This window comes from Vulpes lagopus, chromosome 8 (genome assembly GCF_018345385.1).
Source record: "Vulpes lagopus strain Blue_001 chromosome 8, ASM1834538v1, whole genome shotgun sequence".
Lineage (NCBI taxonomy): Eukaryota > Metazoa > Chordata > Mammalia > Carnivora > Canidae > Vulpes > Vulpes lagopus.
Window position 1 is genome coordinate 73,637,104 of NC_054831.1, and position 20,985 is coordinate 73,658,088.

The 20,985-nt window shown below is 37.8% G+C and overlaps 1 protein-coding gene across 2 annotated transcripts in view; it reads left to right on the top strand.

Moving 5' to 3' along the window:
- Nucleotides 1–456: 456 nt before the first annotated feature.
- UPF2 (UPF2 regulator of nonsense mediated mRNA decay) overlaps nt 457–20,985 on the top strand; it is a 103,586-nt gene continuing 83,057 nt past the window's right edge. For both annotated transcript variants that reach the window (XM_041766607.1, XM_041766609.1), the window contains exons 1-4: nt 457–582; nt 6,361–6,740; nt 8,541–9,320; nt 18,027–18,187. In XM_041766607.1, coding sequence (XP_041622541.1) covers nt 6,379–6,740; nt 8,541–9,320; nt 18,027–18,187 — 1,303 coding nt within the window. In that variant the 5' untranslated portion in view covers nt 457–582; nt 6,361–6,378. The remainder of the gene's footprint in view (nt 583–6,360; nt 6,741–8,540; nt 9,321–18,026; nt 18,188–20,985) is intronic.

Sequence of the window (20,985 nt, forward strand, 5' to 3'; positions counted from 1 at the left end):
CCCCATTCTAGCGTTCCCCCCCCCACTCCCCTCCCCCCCCTCGCCCGAAGTGCCTGCGCCTGCGCATCTCCAATTCAGGCGCTTTCCCTTTCCTGGCGACCAATCCACTTCCTGCCTTCGGGCCTTGGAAAGCTCCGCCCCTCCGCCGGGGACCTGGCTGGAGGCGCTGGTTGTGGCTGCCCTGTTCACTGCCTGTCTGGAAATCTCGCTCCTGTCGCCCGGCGGACGATCCGCAGCAAGCCGCTGTGCGTGCGTGGCACTGTCTGGGCGTGTGGTCGCGGTCCGCACCGCAGAGTGAAGCCTCAGCGCACCGAAACGCCGGAGGAAGGGAGACGCGGCCGCTTTGGATCAGGCACGTGGCCGGACAGCTTTCCCTTTTCCTCCTCCCTCCGCCCCGCCCCCACTCGCAGCCCGGCCGCGCTGGTGAGTGGCGGGCGGGAGGGCCGGCGGGCGGAGGGAGGAGGGGGAGCTGAGGGAAGGCGGGCCCTCGGCTGCGAGCTAGGTGGGGGGAGGGGAGGGGAGAGCCCGAGCGCTGGAGTTGGTGCTGGGAAACCCGGGGCTAATGTTGACAACAGGCTCGAGGTGAGTCCCGGGGAGCCTCCTTCGCCTCGGCTCCGACCGTCGGGAGGGAGCGGGGCTGGGGAGCACCGGCCTGGACTCCGGCTCCCCGAGGGACCCGAGAGGCGACTCGGCACCTCAGCGCTCCGGGGGCGGCGAGCAGCAGACGGACCGCAGCTCCGGCGGCGTCCTCCTCAGACCCCTCTCCCGGAGGCTCCCGTCACGGCGGGCGCCCCCGGCCCGGGGCAGACGTGAGGGGCGGCCGCGGCGGGCGGGGGGGTGCGGGGTGCGGGGGTGTCCTCCCCGCCCCTCCACGCCCGGGCTGGGCCTCGGGGCTGAAGCCGCTGTGGCGGGGCGGAGGTGTGCAGTCGAGCGAGGGAGCTGCGGGAAGGCTCCCGGGAGCCGGAGGGACGCGACGGCGAGGAGGTGGGGAGGGCGCGCGCGCGTGGGAGGATGTGGAGCCGGGAGCCCAGCCGGGGCGTCTGGGCGTCGGGCGGGTGCGGAGCGTGAGGGGGAGAAGTTGGCGTCGGGGCGACGATGGTCGGCGAAGGTGACCGCTGGGGCCCCCGGGGACGGGGGCGCGAGTGCGGGCCGGGGGGTGCCGCCGGAGCAGGGGGTTGTGGGAGATGCGTGTGCGGGGGAAGGGGCTTCGGGCGGGGGGCGCTGCGCTGGGTCCGCTTGCCCCGAAGTCTCCCACGGGCTGAGGCTCCCTCGCGGTGCCTCGGTCCCCGGCGCTGCCCCTGCTGAGCGCTTGGGCGCGGAGGCCAGGGTCGTCGGGCTGGCGAGCTGGGGCTCCCCGCCGACCCGGACCAGCCGCCCTCCTGCCCCGCCAGGACCCGCGACCGGAGCAGCCCCGGCGCCGCTCACCCTTCTCGTTGACCGTAGTTTTCAGGCGTCTCTGAAAGATACCACAGCTCGTCGAGAGAGAGCCAGTTCTGAACTGTGGTGAAATGTGTAAGGAAACTTTCCGTGGGTCTTTGGTTTTCAACACTTTTTTTTTTTCCTTTGGGTAAAGCCAGCGTTGGGGGGTGGGCGGGGGGGGGGGTGGAGAGATAATGCCCCGGTGCGGTTCTGCCCTCAGGACGTTTTGAGTGACACAGAACTACAAGGTGAACCGGCATTGTCTTCCTCTGGGGCGTTTTCAGAGCATTTCTGATTGTGATTTCATACAGTCCATATGGTACTTCGGTAAAGGAGTATCTTTGATGAGGGAGACACCCCCCTTTTTCTCTGCATTCTGCCCCCCTCGGTGCGCTCCGCTGGTACCTCCTCGTTTTACCAAGAAAGTAGTTTTACTTTCTTTTGGGCTTTTCACAGTCTCTTCCGAAAACCAGATTATCCAGTCCACCGGCCAGGGCACTATAGGAAGGAAGGTGGTTTTAAAGACGTGGCTTCCTTTTAAGGGACTCAGTAAAGTCATTTGTAAGGGCTTAATGATATTCCGATAAAAAAAAAAAAAAAGATCACTAATGATTTATCTTGGGTTATTGTGAGGCAAGAATCTGTTTGAAACTGTGGTTTTCACTTGAAAAACTTCTTGAAGCCGTTCAGGTGAAATATTTGGTTGTGTATTCAAGCAGGGACTGTCAGAGGGATTCAAAGAAATGTTAGCATTTCACTACTAAATAGTTTCATTGACGGCACATACACATGCATATGGGTCTAAATTAGGTTGTTTGTATATTTTGTTTGGCTTTTAAAATCTTGAGTCAGGGTAGATAGTGGATAAGAGCACTGGACAGTGAGCCTTGACCCAACCAACGATTAAACTGGCGTAATGGGGTGAGTCACCGTTCTGCTGCCATGTCAATGTAAAAATTGAGAATTGGAGTAAAGTCTAGTAGGCCTAATTCTTAAAAAAAAAAAATCTCACCTTCCAAAGAACTTTCCAGTGCTCTGTGTGAAACAATAGACATTAATTGAATCCCCCCCCCCTTTTTTTTAAAGGATTTTATTTATTCATTCATTAGAGACAGAGAGGCAGAGACACAGGCAGAGGGAGAAGTAGACTCTTCACAGGGAGCCAGCCCCATGTGGGACTAGATGCCAGGACTCCAGGATCACGCCCTGAACCAAAGGCAAATGCTCAACCCCTGAGCCACCCAGGCGTCCCTTGGATGCCTTAAAAAAAATATATTTATTTATTCATGAGAGGCAGAGACCCGCAGAGGGAGAAGCAGGCTCCCTGTGGGGAGCCCAACCCCTGGGATCACATCCTGAGCTGAAGGCCGTAGCTCAACCACTGAGCCACCCAGGTGTCCCTGTTGAGTGCTGCCTTGATGCTTCCTTCAATGTTAGTAGTTTAAGAATTCTGTAAGAGTAGCAATTTCTCCATTTTATTGATGAATAGACTCAGAGAAGTTAAGTTGTCCAAGTTCCCACGGCTAGCAGGATGAAGAGTTGGGATGCAAACTTAAAAGTCTGAGTTCAAAACCTATGTTGTTTTCACATGTTGCATTGCTAGTCTTTACATGAACCTTTACATTTCTGTCATATTTTTTGTTCACTGAAACTTAGTTCGAAGTGTACTTTGGATATGTTTTTAATACAAGGATGAAGTGATTGAAAGAATATATCCAAAGATTTTAAGGGTTTTATTGGGAATCTGTTTCTTTGTGTTCTAGAGCAGGATCAATTCATGAGTGCCTACTACAGTTTGACACAGTAGGTATTGAAGAAATGAACACTGTACAGAGTCACAAAAGTCTAGGAGGCTCTGTTAAGCTAATACATGATACTTTATGAAATTTGTCAGATTTCAAGTGAATTTATAAATGTTTTCATAGAACTTATTATCTAATACTACCTTCACAAATGAGACATTAACTGTCAAATTTTTTTGCCATTCTTTTTATTTTCTGTAGTTCTTGTATCACTGAAGTGTTGCTTATTGATAAACTTCAGAAAATACCAACTCTCTATATAGAGTATTATGTTTTGCACATAATGACAAATATCCCTAAGAAAGATTGTATTATTACGTTAGAAATAATCTTATCCCCATATGTTTTAACTAGTATATGCCGAAATTTAGAAAAGTAATATAAAAACTGCTTAGCCATTATCAGGGATTCTTTCTATTCAGATACGTAATTCTGTGATTTGTTGTGGTATCTAAGATCAGGTCTTTCACTTCACAGTTTGGTACTCTCAAAGTTCTTATTAACTTTAGGTGAGAGTATGGGTTCCAATTCCAGCTCTGTCACCAGCTGTGGAAGCCTTAGTCAAGTTACTTGGTCAAGTCTCAGTTTACTCATTTATAAAATAGGGAAGATAATACTCATCTCATAAAGATTTTAGTATTAAATGAGATAATGTACGTGAGATGTTTACTGTGAGGCCAGTGAGTGGTGGCTATGAGTATTTTCTTTTAAAAATTTACTTGTGCCACCCCAGTCTTAATCAGTGGTGGAAGAACGGTCTCAGAACTGTTTGTGTCAATTGGCCATTTAAGTTTAATAGTAAAAGACTGGTTAATGATAACAATGCATCGTAAAACCTTCAGAAGGAAAGGAGAATGTTTTGTGGACCATTTGTTTTTTTTTTTTTTGTGCGTGTGTGGCAGTTTTAAGTTATTAGTTTTTAAAATCAGTACTTTTTAATGGAAACAACTTGACCAAAAATCTGTCACAGAATTTTGAGACCCATTAAAACAAAAGTTTAATGAGAAAAAAAAAAAATTTACTTGCTTTAGGGCATGTCTTTTTTCACATTAAGGTGGGTCTTTGAAGCTGACAGATAACATAAATGTTAACACTGCTTTGCCAGCAAATAAGTAGTAGTTATGCTCTTTCATGTTATAATGGTTGCTTAAACAGGATTAACAGCTTTTTTTTCTTGAGTTTTGCCATTGAGGTTAACTGAAGCCTTTGGGTGTTATTGTTAAAATAAATGCATAGAATGTGGACGTGATATAGAATCAGAGTGAAAGAGTAAAAGGGAAAGGAAGAAGTGGTTGGGAGAAGATACGGAATGTTGCTTGTGCCTCCAAAAGTTACTTAAAGTGCTTCTACTGGCCTAGGTTTTCTTTCTTTGATAATTTTTTTTTTTTTTTTAAATGACTTCAGAAGTGTTCCACCAGTGAAGCCATCTGATCTTGGACTTTTGTTTTTTTGTTTTTTGTTTTTTTTTTTTAATTTTTATTTATTTATGATAGTCACATAGAGAGAGAGAGAGAGAGGCAGAGACACAGGCAGAGGGAGAAGCAGGCTCCATGCACTGGGAGCCCGACGTGGGATTTGATCCTGGGTCTCCAGGATCGCACCCTGGGCCAAAGGCAGGCGCCAAACCGCTGCGCCACCGAGGGATCCCTCTTTCTTTGATAATTTATTGGAGTGCTGAAATAAATGCATTGTGTGTTTATAGAATAGTTATTTTTGCAAATATTTTGTTTGCTAACCTAGTTTTTACTGCTATAACTTAAAATCTATATTTGAAAATAATTGAGAATATGTATATCTTTAGCTTTTAATAAAGTAGGAAGTTTAAGTTAATTCTGTATTTCTTACATAGAAGGTATTTTGATTTTCTCATATACGGCTTTCAAATGATTTAGGGCCTAAAACATGAAGTACTGTCCATAAAAGAAATTATATTAGAACACTAGTTCTGAGTAGAGAAATTTATTTCTAGGAAAGAAAAATGCTGAATTTTGCTGGGAAATACAGTTTTTTTTGTTCCACAGTTGATTTCCAGTTAACTGTATAGAGCCTGTACTATAGACCTAATGTTATCCAATAGAACGTCCTGTGATAATTAAAATGTTCTGTATCTGCACTGTCTGATGCGGTTGACACTAGTCATGTGAAATTGAGCACTTGAAATAGGGATAGTGACTGAAGAACGAAATTTCAAACTTTTTAATTAATTTTCCTGTAGCTAAGTAGCTACATGTGGCTAGTGCCGTGGTTTTCAGCTGGTGGTGGTTTTGTCCCCAGGCAACGTTTGGCAATATCTTGAGTGATTTTTGGTTGTCAAAACTGGGGAGATCCTGCTGGCACGTCCTTAGTAGAGAAGGCAGGGATGCTGCTAAACACATAGTGCACAAAATCGTGTCAACATCACTCCCCCAGCAACCCCCCCCCCCAAAAAATTATCTTGCCTGAAATGGTAATAGTGCTGAGGCTGAGAAACCCTGAGCTGGTGGCTACTGTATTGGCAGACATAGACAGAATATACAGATTTTAGAATCATCATTATGTTATAGACTAATGAAAAGACTAAAGTTTAATTTAATTTGAGATAGCTGAAGCTTTCTGTATTTGAAAGTTTGATAAGGTTAGAACGATGATGTGAAGTTTGTATCTTCTGTGTCTATTTGTAGGAGGCAAGAGCTCATTTTTGTACCAACTTAAATAATTTCTGTTCCAGATTGTAGGAAATAATGTCACCAGCCTCTCCTAATGGATGTGAACTGTTGGGATTAAAACCAATTGAAAATATTCTCAGATACATACTGAAGTGTTTATGATTAAGTGTTGTTTTGTAGTTGATAATGGTTGAATTTGGGCAATGAGTATAGGGAGGTTGGTTATAGTGTGCTCTCTACTTTCACTTGTGTGTTTGAGTATTTCCTTAATAAAAAGTAAAAAAGTACTTAAGGCAAAGCATAACTAACTATGATAGAATGTGGAATGTGACCAAGAAATTATTTTATTGCAGAAATAGTGTTCATTTTACATGCATTTATTTAATCTTTCACAACATTACATTAATATGTTCTGTTTAAAAAAGTGTCACATTACTAAAAAGTCACTGGATTTACAATACTACAAAGAATACTGACATTCTTTTACTTTACAGATTGTTCTGGGTAACATAATGCCAGCTGAGCGTAAAAAGCCAGCAAGTATGGAAGAAAAAGAAACTTTACTAAACAACAAGGAAAAAGACTGCAGTGAAAGGCGGCCAGTAAGTAGCAGGGAGAAACCAAAAGACGAGATCAAGCTTACTGCCAAGAAGGAGATTATTAAGGTCCCTGAAGATAAAAAGAAGAAACTGGAAGAAGATAAGAGAAAAAAAGAAGACAAGGAACGAAAGAAAAAAGAAGAAGAAAAGGTGAAGGCGGAGGAAGAATTAAAGAAAAAAGAGGAAGAAGAAAAAAAGAAACATGAAGAGGAAGAGAAAAAGAAGCAAGAAGAGCAGGCAAAACGTCAGCAAGAAGAAGAAGCTGCCCAGTTGAAGTAAGAACATTTATTTTATTTGTTGATATGAAGGAATGGGGAGATTGAAATGTTAGGAAAGCAATGGTGATTTGAAATCAGACTGCTGAGGTCCAATTCCAAGAGAGTTGGGAGTATCTTCAGTTACTTGTTCTATTACTTTCAGTGACTAGAGCACCATGCTTTTTAAAAGAATTTATTTATTTATTCATGAGAGATGCAAAGAGAGAGGCAGAGACACAGGCAGAAGGAGAAGCAGGCTCCATGCAGGGAGCCCGACTGGGACTCGATCCCGGGTCTCCAGGATCCGGCCCTAGGCTGAAGGCGGCGTTAAACGACTGAGCCACCCAGGCATCCCTGGTTCCAAATTTTCTTAATTACACTCAACTTTTTTTTTTTTTTTTTAAGGATTATATTTATCTAACCGAGAGCAGGTGAGCAAGCGAGTGCACAAGTAGGCAGAGAGGGAGACAGAGGGAGAGGGAGAAGCAGGCTTGCTGCTGAGCCAGAGAGCCCAATGTGGGGCTCCATCCCAGGATCCTGGGATTGTGACCTGAGATGAAGGTAGAGTCTTAACTGACTGAGCCACCCAGACGCCCCAATTACACTTGAATTTTAAGACAAAACTGAGAAAGGTACTTTATTAGAGGTTTGGCTAATGCTGAAGTATGGAAGAGTGGTACTTAACATACCAAAACATTTTTAATGCATTCTTTTATAAACATTACTCTTTATTTTATTATTATTATTTTTAAAGATTTTATTTATTAATGAGAGACACAGAGAGAGAGAGGGAGAGGCAGGCTCCATGCAGGGAGCCTGATGTGGGACTTGATCCCAGGGCTCCAGGATCACACCCTGGGCCAAAGGCAGGTGCTAAACTGCTGAGCCACCCAGGGATCCCCTTATTATTTTTTAATAAACATTATTCTTTAAATAGTGTATTATTTAGTATTTAAAGAATACTTTAAGAGATTAATTTTTAATTTAATTTAAATTTTAAAGTATTTAAAGAATACTTTAAAGTATTTTTTGTGGACAGTTCTTTTTCTATATTCCCAGTGCTTTTACCTGTTCTAGGTTTTACACCTTCCTGGGCATATTAATTTATATTTTTCGTATTATACGTCATGTGTTTAATTTGTTTATTTTTGCAGCTTTATTGAGGTAGAGTTGACAAAGTATTTTATCTATTTAGTTTACCAGTTGGCAGAATGATTTTTACTCTAGTTATTAAGAATCATCCATTCTGCCACATTTGGTATTTTCAGTGTTGTAGGTTCTCATTATCTTAAGTCAATAAAATGTTTTTAAAAGTTGGAAAAGGTGCCTGACCTGCTCAGTCAGTACAGTGTGCAACTTCTGATCTCAGGATTGTGAGTTCTTTTTTTTTTTCTTTTTTAAGATTTTATTTATTTATTCATGAGAGACACAGACTTAGGCAGAGGGAGAAGCAGGCTCCTCCAGGGGAGCCCAGTGTGGGATTAGATCCCGGGACTTCAGGACCACGTCCTGAGCCAAAGGCAGATGCTCAACCACTGAACCACCCAGGTATCCCTTAAAAACAAAATCTTAAAGGGATGCCTGGGTGGCTCAGTCTGTTAGGTGTCTGTCTCTTGTTTAGGTCTTAATCTCAGGGCCATGAGTTGAAAAAAAAAAACCTTAAAAGTTAAAAGTAGGTAAAGGGCCTTTTGCATGTTTTGCTTGGTTTGAGATGCTGATGTTTATGATTACGCTTTCATTGTCTTTCACTCTTGAAATTGGTCAGTGATTCTACAAAATATGCAAAGTATTTTATTTACTTATTTGTTTTTTATATAGAGAGAAAGAGGAATCCCTTCAGCTTCATCAGGAAGCCTGGGAACGACATCAGTTAAGGAAGGAACTTCGTAGCAAAAACCAAAATGCTCCAGACAACCGACCAGAGGAAAATTTCTTTAGCCGACTAGACTCAAGTTTGAAGAAAAATACTGCTTTTGTCAAGAAACTAAAAACTATTACCGAACAACAGAGAGACTCCTTGTCCCATGATTTTAATGGCCTGAATTTAAGCAAATACATTGCGGAAGCCGTAGCTTCTATTGTGGAAGCAAAGCTAAAAATATCTGATGTGAACTGTGCTGTGCACTTGTGCTCTCTCTTTCACCAGCGTTATGCCGACTTTGCTCCATCACTTCTTCAGGTTTGGAAAAAACATTTTGAAGCAAGGAAAGAAGAGAAAACCCCTAACATTACCAAGTTAAGAACTGATTTGCGTTTCATTGCAGAGTTGACAATAGTTGGGATTTTCACTGACAAGGAAGGTCTTTCCTTAATCTATGAACAGCTAAAAAATATTATTAATGCTGACCGGGAATCCCATACTCATGTTTCTGTGGTGATTAGTTTTTGTCGACACTGTGGAGATGATATTGCTGGGCTTGTGCCACGGAAAGTGAAGAGTGCTGCAGAGAAGTTTAATTTGAGTTTTCCTCCTAGTGAGATAATTAGTCCAGAGAAACAACAACCTTTCCAGAATCTTTTAAAAGAATACTTTACATCTTTGACCAAACACCTGAAAAGGGACCACAGGGAGCTTCAGAATACTGAGAGACAAAACAGGTGATTTTCAAATATTTCTCAGAATTGAGAATTTATTTTGGAGCTCATACTTAAAAGTTTTTAAAGTCTTCAGGCCACTGAAAGAACATGTGGAAAAGGGCTCATTGCAGGTGATTTCTTAACATTTCCAGGAGAATTTCAAAGTGTACCAGTCTAAGTACTCATATTTAAATGGGAGTCTATGATAGATTTTGTTTCTGAATTTAGAAGAAACCTGGCAAGTATATGGTGATTTTTACTTTGTGGATGTGTTTTGTTCCTATAATTTAAAAACTCCCTAATGTTGAGGGATAAATTTTCTTTTTCTGTCACTTTAACTTTCTGCTATTATTTTGGTGTGGTTTGTTGTGTCCTCTCTATAGCAGGTTTGCTTTCGTTGTTTTGTATCTTAATTTATTGATGTCACTGTTGATATTTGTTCTTAGAAAATGAGTCATTATTAGTGGTATTTAAGATCAGAAATTAAGAAAACTGCAACAAATCAGAGGTGAAAAAAAATTTCTTAAATGCTACCATGTAAAGTGCATTTCCAGGAGTCTCTCTCCTGGGAACAACTGTTTAAAGTTTTAAGGAATAATGTATGCACCTTTACCAGTGGTAATTAGTAAAGGGTACCTGATTGAGGAATAATGTATGCACCTTTACCAGTGGTAATTAGTAAAGGGTACCTGATTGAGGGCCACCTTGTTACAAGATACTACTGTGTAGCCTCTGTTCCTAGGAGGCATCAACAAGCTAGAAGTTGATGTAGTTGGTAAGCATTAGGTCTGCTTTTATGGAGGGTGGATTTGGAGGAGGGCTGAGGGAGTACAGAAAGGATATAGCAATAAAGCAATAGCCTTTGGCCAAGTACCTAGTACCTATTTAAAGTACATGGTTAGGAGTCTGAAATTGCTATTTTCAAGAATTAGTATGGGAGAGTACATTTGTCTATTTTCATAAACCTGCAGGACCTACTGATTTTAAGTAGTTACCACCGGAAGGTGATGAACTTAACTAGAAGTGAAGACTGTAGTAGTGCGGTTAGGTCTGCATCAAGATAGGTGCACCGACTGTTTGACTAAGCCATGGTGGTTGAGGGTCACTCAAAAGGTGAGAGTTTAAGGTGGCAATGGTGTTCCTCAAGGTTTCTTTAAAAATAATTTAAAAAAAAAACTTTGTTTTGTGCTTTTAAATAGTGAGCACTGTTTAAACTTTGACTAGGCCACTTCAGGGTGTATTTATATATAGTCAGGATGTATTATATATAATAGTCAATAGTGAGTTTAAAAAGAAAAAAAAGAAAGAAAAAAAAAGAAAATAGTGGCCCTCTATTAATTCTTACATCTTTAAGGTTTCTTAATTATGACATACATAGTATTTTGTCATTTTCCTACTCCTTTTCTTTTTCCCTTATGTTCTTCCTGATGCCTCACATTGATTTTGTAAGTATGCTTTGATTACTTTTTAAGGGTTTTGTATGTGTGTTTACTTCTGATTGGCCTCAGGGAAGCTTAGAGGTTAGAGTCTACAGTGATTTAATCCAATCACCTTTCCAGTGTAGGAGTCCTTTTTCTAGATTATCTGACAGATAAAGTATTCTTCCTTTGAAAGCACCATTCCAGTGTTGGGCACACCTACTTACAAGGAATTCAAGCTGAAATTTGATTCCTTTTGATTTACTTTCTTTCTTGTACCAGTGGAATAAAGCTGCTTAAAGTGAGGGTCCATGAACTGTTTACCTACCCACAATGAATTAAGTATAGGAATAGACAAAGCATTTAAGACACCTTTATAGCAGTTTTCCATAGTCTTGGATATTGTTACTTTATTTTATAAAACTGTCTGCAATGATTAGGAAAAAGGAATTCCCTTATTAGTTTGAGAAATACCTTTATTAGTTTGAGAAATAGTTTGAGAAACACTGACATGGGACATGTCTCCTCTTTCATACCCATGATAATATCTCAAATATTTGCGGACTGCCAGGATTTTTCCCTTTCATCTTCTCATGGCTAAATACCTCCTGTTCCTTCAGTTCCATGATTTCCACACGACTATCCTTAGGGCATTCGTTTTGGATGCATTTTTTCCTGCTTGTAACCCCAAATTCCATTACTTTTTCTAGCTGCCTTGTCATTCTTTTGACTGGGATTTACATACACTTAATTTCTCAAATGAACTGCTGCCAAACCAATTCTTCACCTTGAACTAGTGGAAATAATCTTTTAAACCTGAATGCAGACTTACCTCTTCTAACTTTATTTAGTTGTTTTTGGCATATTACTATATCCTAATGACAATTTTAAACATTGTTTATGTTATTATCTGCTGTATGTATTGGTATGTACTTACCTGCTGGTCACATTCAGCTTTGATAAGCAGACCTGTTTTTTTAGTCACATTATTCAAGTCACCATGAAAATTTTGAACAGGGTATAGTGTTAAGAGCATGGTTTTGTGGCTTTCCCTAGTAACTCTATTCATTTAAATATGGAACTGTTAACCTGTGGTATTAGAGGAGGTTATTTACCTAGTATAAATTGACCTTAGCATTTAGCAGTCATTTTATCATGGAATACTATCTACTTAGATGTAGTAATTTGGAAGGTGGAAAAATCTTAATCACAATATAGAAAATAATTGGGATATAGCTTAATAAATAACTCATGTTTTAGGATAGCTTCAAATTGAGCAGGTTCTATAATGTAGATTTGAATACCTACTGACCAAGAGACAAGAGGAATGGATTAGTGCAGACTCCCTTGGCCTAGTATTAGTATAGTACAGTGTACTGTTAAAATGACCAATTTCCCAAAGTTTCCCCTTCTAGTCAGAGTTTTGAGGTTATTCTACATCATGGGAACATTCATGGACAATAGTTTTTCCCAGTAAGGTTTCTTCCAGGCATGGTGATGGCTGGAAATCTAAGTGCCGAACTAGGGGCTTTTTAAGACTCATGTAGTTAAATTACTTTAAGACTTTATTTGGTATCTTTAATAATTTTTTAAAAAATACATTCTATTTTCAGTCTATGAATTCCAAATGCTTTTGGTCATTTTAATTAACTTGGGAGATGGCACTATTCATAGAAGTTGTGAAGTCTGTCTATACTCATTAATGTCTATAGTTAAGAATTCTTGCAACCAATTTAAAAAATAGAATAATAAAATCTCTGGTATTTTCTTAGACACTAATGAATGAGTGAATGAAGACCGTGACTGCATAAGACCTGTTGAGTCTTAGCTGTTCTTTTCTCATGTTATCTGGGCTGATACTATAGGTATTAGATAGCTAGTTCTGTTTCAAAGCCCCTGGGGAATTTAAAATTATAAGCAAGTAAATAATTATAAGCAAGTGATACAACTGACCCTAGGGTTTGATGAATTCTAATAAATTTGCACTTAAAAGCTTTTTGTACTTCAGAGAATTTTAAAAGTGCATTTTGGTTTAAGTGATTGATCCTGGGGAGTTACAATTAACATTTACACATTTAAAAATATCTAGTAACATCTGCTAGTTTAGAGTTAATAGCTTTACTTGGTAGGTTTTGCTTTTATAACGTTCAGCTCTCTTTATACTTAAAATGCTTTGTACTATGAGATATTACTCATAGAGGTAATATTACCTACTCTATTTTGGCATTTAATAAAGATTGAAGAAGTGATTTAATTTTTATTATGTATAACTTAATTATGTAATAGAATTTGTTTCTTGTAGTAGTGAAATCATGAATTCATATATTAAGTCAGTTATTGTTTGGATAATTTTGAAGCGTCAGTTCCTTCCTAACTGGTAAGAGTGGTGGCAAAAGTTTCTCTTTTTCAGTAGTGGTGAATTACGAAAAGTAAACCTAGTGTTTTTCCTAAGTTTGCTTCATGATTATTGTTTCGAGATTTTGGCTATGTGTTCTAAATCTAAAATGGATTTTCTGTGTTCTTGCCAAGATTTTTTTTTCTTTTTTAATTTGGCTAATACAAGACCAAATAATATTTGGCATTGAAGTTTTTGCCTTTTTTCCAGTGGGCTATGGCATTTTTTTTTTCCCTCATGAAAATACTGTTGTACATTGATGAAGTATATCACTTGTTTGATCTTAATTGATCCTCATAGTACCTCTATCTTGAAAGTGATAGATTTAGGGATTAAAGAGCTTGCCCATTGTGATTTATATAGCAGGTGACAGATCCAGTTCTTATCTCTTCATACTGTATTTTTCACAACATTCATATTAGTCATCTTCTTCTGCATTTAGTACTTGTACTTGATTTTAAAGTGTCTAGTAAACAACTTAGCCACTTAGTGCTTACCGAGTCAGATCCAAACACAAGGACCCAAAAGAATATAAAATAAACACCCCAGTTTGAGAAGGCTTGCCTTTGATACATCGTTTGAGAGACATTATAATTTCAGTATAAGGTACCAAGTGGATAATTTTGAGAGGCAGTATAGTGCAGTAGCTGTGAGCATGGGCTCTGGAGCCAGCTATTTAGGTTCCAATCTCTGATCCATTATTTACTCAGATCTGTAACTCGTGGGAAGTTATCTCACATCTTTGTACTTCAGCTTTCTTTTCTGTAAAATGGAATAACAGTAGTACTCTACCTCTGAGATAAAGGTAAACGATATAGTGAATTCATGTGTAAAAGCATTTAAAGTATCTGGCTCGGGATCCCTGGGTGGCGCAGTGGTTTAGCGCTTGCCTTTGGCTCAGGGCGCGATCCTGGAGACCCGGGATCGAATCCCACGTCCGGCTCCCAGTGCATGGAGCCTGCTTCTCCCTCTGCCTGTGTCTCTGCCTCTCTCTCTCTCTCTCTCTGTGTGACTATCATAAATAAATAAAAATAAAAAAAAAAAGTATCTGGCTCATTTTAAGTATTTAGTAAATGTTGGTTATTACTTGTAATATGTTGCCTGCTTAATCCCTCAGAAAGATTTGATAAGAATTTCTCTTGTGTTTTTTTTATGATTTTGAAAATGAGTATGTTAAATTTCTTAAATTTTGATAGCTTATTTAAAAATTTCATCTTTAAAATAATGCAAAACAACAATAAACAATATACAAAATAACAAGCAATAAGAATAACAATTAGAAAAGAAAACAAAAAATATGTCTCTTAATACTAGAATTTTTTGAGGCATTTATGACTTTTCTTATGAGATAGAATACTCAATTCCAGAATGGATTATTTGATATTTTCTGTCAGTTTTAGAATATTGAATTAGTAATATAAAAAACACTAGAAATCAAAGATTGATGTACCTTAGGATTGCTTCTAGATAGTGGTAGCTCAACATTGGATAAAGGAGGTCTGCTACCTTGTATTTTTATTATAATGAGTAAGATTTGGAATTAATTTTGTTTTCATTGCTTACTTTTCATAATTTTAAAATGATGCCAGTAACTCACTATTTTACAGTGATGTCATGAGAGGGAATGTACTTATTCATAATCATTTAACAATGATACTGATTCAGTGAACTCTAATTATGACAAGGATTGGCAAACTATGGCCTGCAGGTCAGATAGACCCACCACTACTTTTTATAAAGCTTGTGAGCTAAGAATAAGAATGGTCTTAACTTTTTTAGATGATTGGAAAAAAATCAAAAGAGGAATATTTTGTGAAATACTAAAATTATATGAGTTCAAATTTCAGTGTCCATAAATAAAGCTTTATTGGAACATGGTCATGCTCATTTGTTTATGTATTGTCTTGGCTGCTTTTGTATCATAGCAGCATTGAGTAGTTGCAACAAAGAACGTATGGTCTTTAGAGCCTAAAATATTTATATCTGGCCCCTTTGCAGAAATAGTTTGCTAACCTCTAATTTATGACAGTCTCAAAAAGAATGTCTTCTGTTCAACTTTCTGAATGTATGTGTTTCTGAAGAGATTGTAATTTAAAATTATATGTGATAAATCATATTCAGCTTGATTTTGCATAGTGATATATTCCTATGGAATTCTCATAAGATATATATATATTTTTTCTCATAAGAAATTTGATGAGATATATACCAAATAGGATAGGTACTTTGGTCAAATGTGCTGCTTAATGTTTAGTTCCCTCATACAGGTCTTCTAAAAAAGTTAATCAAACTGAAGATCTTTTTCCAGTGGGCTTCATAAACATAAAAAACTGCCATATATAATATGTTCATTAAAAAATGTTTCATTTTAATTTGATGAATACCTCTGAATGATTCTAGGGATTTTGAATGTTTAGGTACTTAAGATGCATTTATTTCTCTGCTTAAAATCTATAGTCTTACTAGATGCTATGTGTTTAGTCTGATGTTTAGTAAATATATTAAATAAATGGTCAAGGAAAATATGTAGGACTGCATAAGTTTTGTGTATGATAGAACTCTTCCAATGCTATTTCATTGGTATCTAGTCCTGCTTGCTAAGTATTTAGTGTAAGATATGATTAGAAAATAAGTCTACCAAAAATCTAACCTTTTTTCCTGAGGACTGTTCTCACTAGGTCGTAACCTAAGAACGTGTAAGTTAAGCAGTTAGAAAACTTGATCATGGGTTTGAGATTTGGGGGAGAATAAGGAGTTACCTCTGGAGCTTCAGAATTTTAAATTGGTTCCAGGATGACTAGAAAGAAACTGGAATACATACAAAGGGAACTATGATAGAATTAAATCACTTTTAATTGATCACAGGCAAATGTTTGAAAATGGGGTTGATATTGGAAAAAGTGTTCCTTTTTTTTGTTCTGATAAAATAGTAATCACTTTGTTACTACTTATATGTCATAAATCTTTAGTGAATGTTGTATAACCTAAAACTGCATGTATGTTCTTCAGGTGACTAGAATGTCAGAACTTGTTGGAGAAAAAAAGTTCCAGGCTCTGTTATTTTGAGATATTTTCCAATTTATTTTTCAAGTACTGAAATGATTTTGTATCTTAATAGTCAGTAGGTGTTTTCAAATCTCTTAGAACTATTATCACTCTTAACATAATTTGCTATAGAATTCTTAACATAATTTGCTATAGAATAAGTTTTTATTGATTAACAATTTTTCTAAATACATTGCAGAATATTTTAGAATAGCCTACGTATGAGCATAAAGCAATTTATTTAATTTTAGTGTTTTTATCTTCAAAAATGATGTAACTTCTAATTACAAGCTCACTCCTTTAAAGTTATAGTCATTTCTTGAATGAGTTGAGTATTTTTGAATGTTTTGGGTTTAGAATTCATTCATAAAACTTACTGAAAGACTTATTTCCTATAAGATTATTTTGGAATAAATGAAGACAGAAAAAAAACTGTTCTTGTTCACAGAACGATACTATTGTACTTTTAAGTCGTAAGAAAATGAATGGAAATTTCTCATTTTATTTTTTTATTTTTTATTTATTTATGATAGTCACAGAGAGAGAGAGAGAGAGAGGCAGAGACACAGGCAGAGGGAGAAGCAGGCTCCATGCACCGGGAGCCCGACGTGGGATTCGATCCCGGGTCTCCAGGATCGTGCCCTGGGCCAAAGGCAGGCGCCAAACCGCTGCGCCACCCAGGGATCCCGAAATTTCTCATTTTAGATCCCTAATAGGCTGGATTTGAAAAAAAGATTGGATGTAATGAATAGTAACCTACTCATTGATCTACCTTGTGCTTGTAATTGGAGCAGATAATCATAACATAGAAGATGTTAGCTGGAATGTTACGGCATTTAAACAAAAGCTTATGTGGGTAGGAATGGGGTAAGATAGGAAAGTTTGGAAGTTATTCCAGCTAAGCAGGGATGAATAAGTGTAGGCATGATTTTCACTTTATTTTCTGACTTTTAAGAAGATAACATCATCAAAAAAAAAAAAAAAACCCCACTTCATTTTCTTCCTTGTTCATAAGAAAACTCAAATGACAAGTAATACAAAACTTTTAAATATTTTGAAAATGACTTAATTTACAACTTACAATTGACTTTTGGTTAGCTATGTTATATTTGCATTAAAGTTTATAGATTTCACATGTTATACTCTGTATATTTAGTTATAAGTAGATGCAAATATAGGCATCTTGACTGTATAGAGAGTAAGGTTTTTACTTCACTAATCATTTTGAAAATTTTCAGAAGTTCTACATTTCTAACTATGGTCACTATTAGTGACCTGTTTGTAGAGTGGAAGACTAGTTGTGTTCTCTGCTCCTGAGATGGCCTGGCCTTGCTTAAGTGTGTTACTCATTGATATTTTTTAAATGGATAAATAACCAGTAATTGTGCAGTAAACTGAGAATTGGCTGTTTGGAAGATGTGGGCTTTTTCAAAAAATACTGATTCAAATCACTGTGAAAGTGTAAGGATACTGATTTCATAACCTGTTGTTTTTGAACAGTAACTTTTTTAGGTATGTTAAACCTTTTTGATGAACTGTGTATCTGAAGGGAGTATGACTTTAAAAAAATACATTAAAATAATTTTTATTTAGTGGCATCGTTATATTTTATATTTCTGCAGGCATAGTTAATCACATTTAATGTTCTTTTAAGAACTGATGTTGAAATTTAATTGCTTAGGTGAATTTGATCATACCAGTTTTAATTTTCAGATACATCTTGAAAATGTGAATAAAAATAAGTTGAAGAAAATTGTGCAAAAAGCTTAGGTGATAAAATAAAAATTTTGTGGAACATTCCCAGTGTAACAATACATGATCACATGTATTTTGATGAGATTATCAGATTATTTCATCATTTATTTATAGGCGTATTCTCCATTCTAAAGGGGAGCTAAGTGAAGATAGACATAAACAGTATGAGGAATTTGCTATGTCCTATCAGAAGCTGCTGGCAAATTCTCAATCCCTAGCAGACCTCTTGGATGAAAATATGCCAGATCTTCCTCAAGACAAACCAACACCAGAAGGTAAGATAACCCTAAAAACATTGTGATTTTTCAATAAACACCATCACTTATCTTTATTTTTATCAGATGTATATTATTGTAAATTTAAGTTTTTAAACATGCCTTTAAAGTTTTTAAAATGAAGTAGTATTAAAACCTAGTAACTTTATAAAGCAACTACTTAAAACGCTCTGATAATTGGAAAAGGCTTTGCACCTAGAGAACAGTAATTAACTCATAGGATCTTATGATGCATTCCCTCGAGTTCTTTTATATTAGATATCTTTGAATTATATCCAATAAGGGCCTCTTTTTTTTTTTTTTTAAAGATTTTATTTGAGAGAGTGAGCAAAAGCATGATTGAGGGAGGAGGAGAGAAATAAGGGAATGGAGAGGGTGGGGGAAAGAATCTAAGAATCTCAAGCGGACTCTGTGCTGAGCAGTGAGCCTTTTGTGGGGATAGATCCCACAACCATGAGATCATGACCTGAGCCGAAACCAAGAGTCAGACACTTAACCAACCAAGCCACCCAGGCACCCCCAACAGGGGCCTGTCTTAAACCGTACTTGAGGTTATGAAAAGGTTCGCTTTATTTCTCATAAAATAGATTGGGTCTTTGGGATTCTAATATTTTATTTTATTTATTTATTTTTAAAGATACTATTTATTTATTCATGAGAGGCACACAGAGGCAGAGACACAGGCAGAGGGAGAAGCAGGCTCCATGCAGGGAGCCTGACGTGGGATTCAATCCTGGGTCTCCAGGATCACGCCCTGAGCTAAACCACTCAGCCACCTGGGCTACCCAAGGGATTCTAATATTTTAATATTTATCTTTACTTTGAATCTGTTTTGAATGATACATTATCTTAAATTGTTATTTAGGACTAGAGCTTAACTTGCAGCTTTGTGAGTAAATTTATCATTTTGCGAGATAAATTGTTTTCCGTACTATTTCAAAGACGTTTTAAAGTTCCATTTTGATTGTCCATAAGTTGGTAGGACTCTTAATACATTAATCTGTCACACCAACTATTTTATAAAATAATTATATTTTGTTAGTAGATGTGTTAATGTTATTCAAGCTATCTGACAATCGGTTTACTTAAAAATTTTAAGAGTAAAGTATTTGTAAGGTATTCTTTTATAAGACAAAATATTTTTTATTTTATATCTCAGTAAGAAACACCTATTGTGTATAGTGAATGCATTTATTTTATTTATATATAATCATGTATATAACTCCTACCAATTTTATATCTCTTGATCAATGAGCCTCAAACTTTTTGATTTTTTAAAAAGAAGTTCCGCGGAGAGCCCGGATAGCTCAGTGGTTTAGCACCGCCTTCAGCTTTAGGGCATGATCCTGGGGTCTCGGGCTGAAGGTGGCGCTAAACCACTGAGCCACCCGGGCTGTCCTATACTATTCATCTTATGCGGAAATGTAGTTTTTATCTCTAGAAGCTGGTTATATTTTCCATGGTCTCAAACATGCTTAGGTTGTTGAGTATATGAAATGTAGTTAGAATATCTGTTTTAATGTCCTTGTCTACTAATTTTATCATATGTAATTTTTTGCATTGGTTTTAATTGATTGAATGATTGATCTCTACAGCCTCTAGTATTTTTTGTACTTCTTTGGTCATTTCATCATGTTTAATTGAATGACTGCTGGATATTTGTGTGTTCTTAGAAATATCATTGACCTTCATCCTGGGACACAAACTACTTGGAATGTTTCCTTATACTACTGTATTGTAGTTCTTGATTTTTTACCTTCTGAGTGAGGTTGAACATCTTTTAAGTTTATCGGTTGTGTTTTATATATATGTGTGTGTGTCTGTGTGTGTTTCCCGTGACTTTTTTTTTTTTGAGATTTTATTTATTTACTCGTGAGAGACACAGAGAGAGAGGGGCAGAGACATAGGCAGAGAAAGAAGCAGGCTGCAGGTTGCCCAATGCAGGTTGCCCAATGCAGCACTCGATTCTAAGACCCCAGGGCCATGCCCTGAGCCAAAGGCAGACACTCAACCGCTGAGTCACCCAAGCATCCCTCCCCGTGACATATTGATTTGAATCCTTTACCCCTACCTTTTCTTTAAACCAAACATTTATCTATTTTTAATTGAATTATAAAAGTACTTTGCATGTTAAAGAAATTATTCTTTGTCATATGCATTGCAAAAAGTTTCCTGTGATTACTGCTTTATGACTTTGTAGCATTTTTTTGTTTCTCAGAAGGTGATTTTTTCCCACAACTTCTAATGAATATGCAAATACATTTTTGATATATATAAAATATTCATGCATATTATAGAATAGAAAGTAAAAGTTTCCTATCTTATATAATCTGTTTTTTGGGATGTCCATGATTAAGAGTGATATAAATCTGTCCAGACTTTTTAATACAAAATATATATGTAAAATACATAATCAGGTATTGATACATAGCTTTATTGTTAATTTATGTAGTATGTTATTTTGTATGACTTTCTCTTTCAGTAACATACATTTGAGAAATTACAGTCAATTCAGGTGGATATGCCTCATTTTTTAGTATTTGATTAATATTACAGAGTGTATGAATGCAGTTTGTCAACCCTTACTGGTAGATACTGAGGTTCTGTCTGATTTGGCTCTGTTAGAAACAGTGCTACAGTGAATATCCCTGTAAATCTTACTTCACATTTTATTTCTTTAGTATAGATTCCTAGAAGGAATCTTGCAGGATCGAAGATTATACTCATTTTAAATATTGATAGATACTGACGGATGACGTCTCCTTAGTGCTGTATGAGAGTGCTTACTTCCCTGTGGT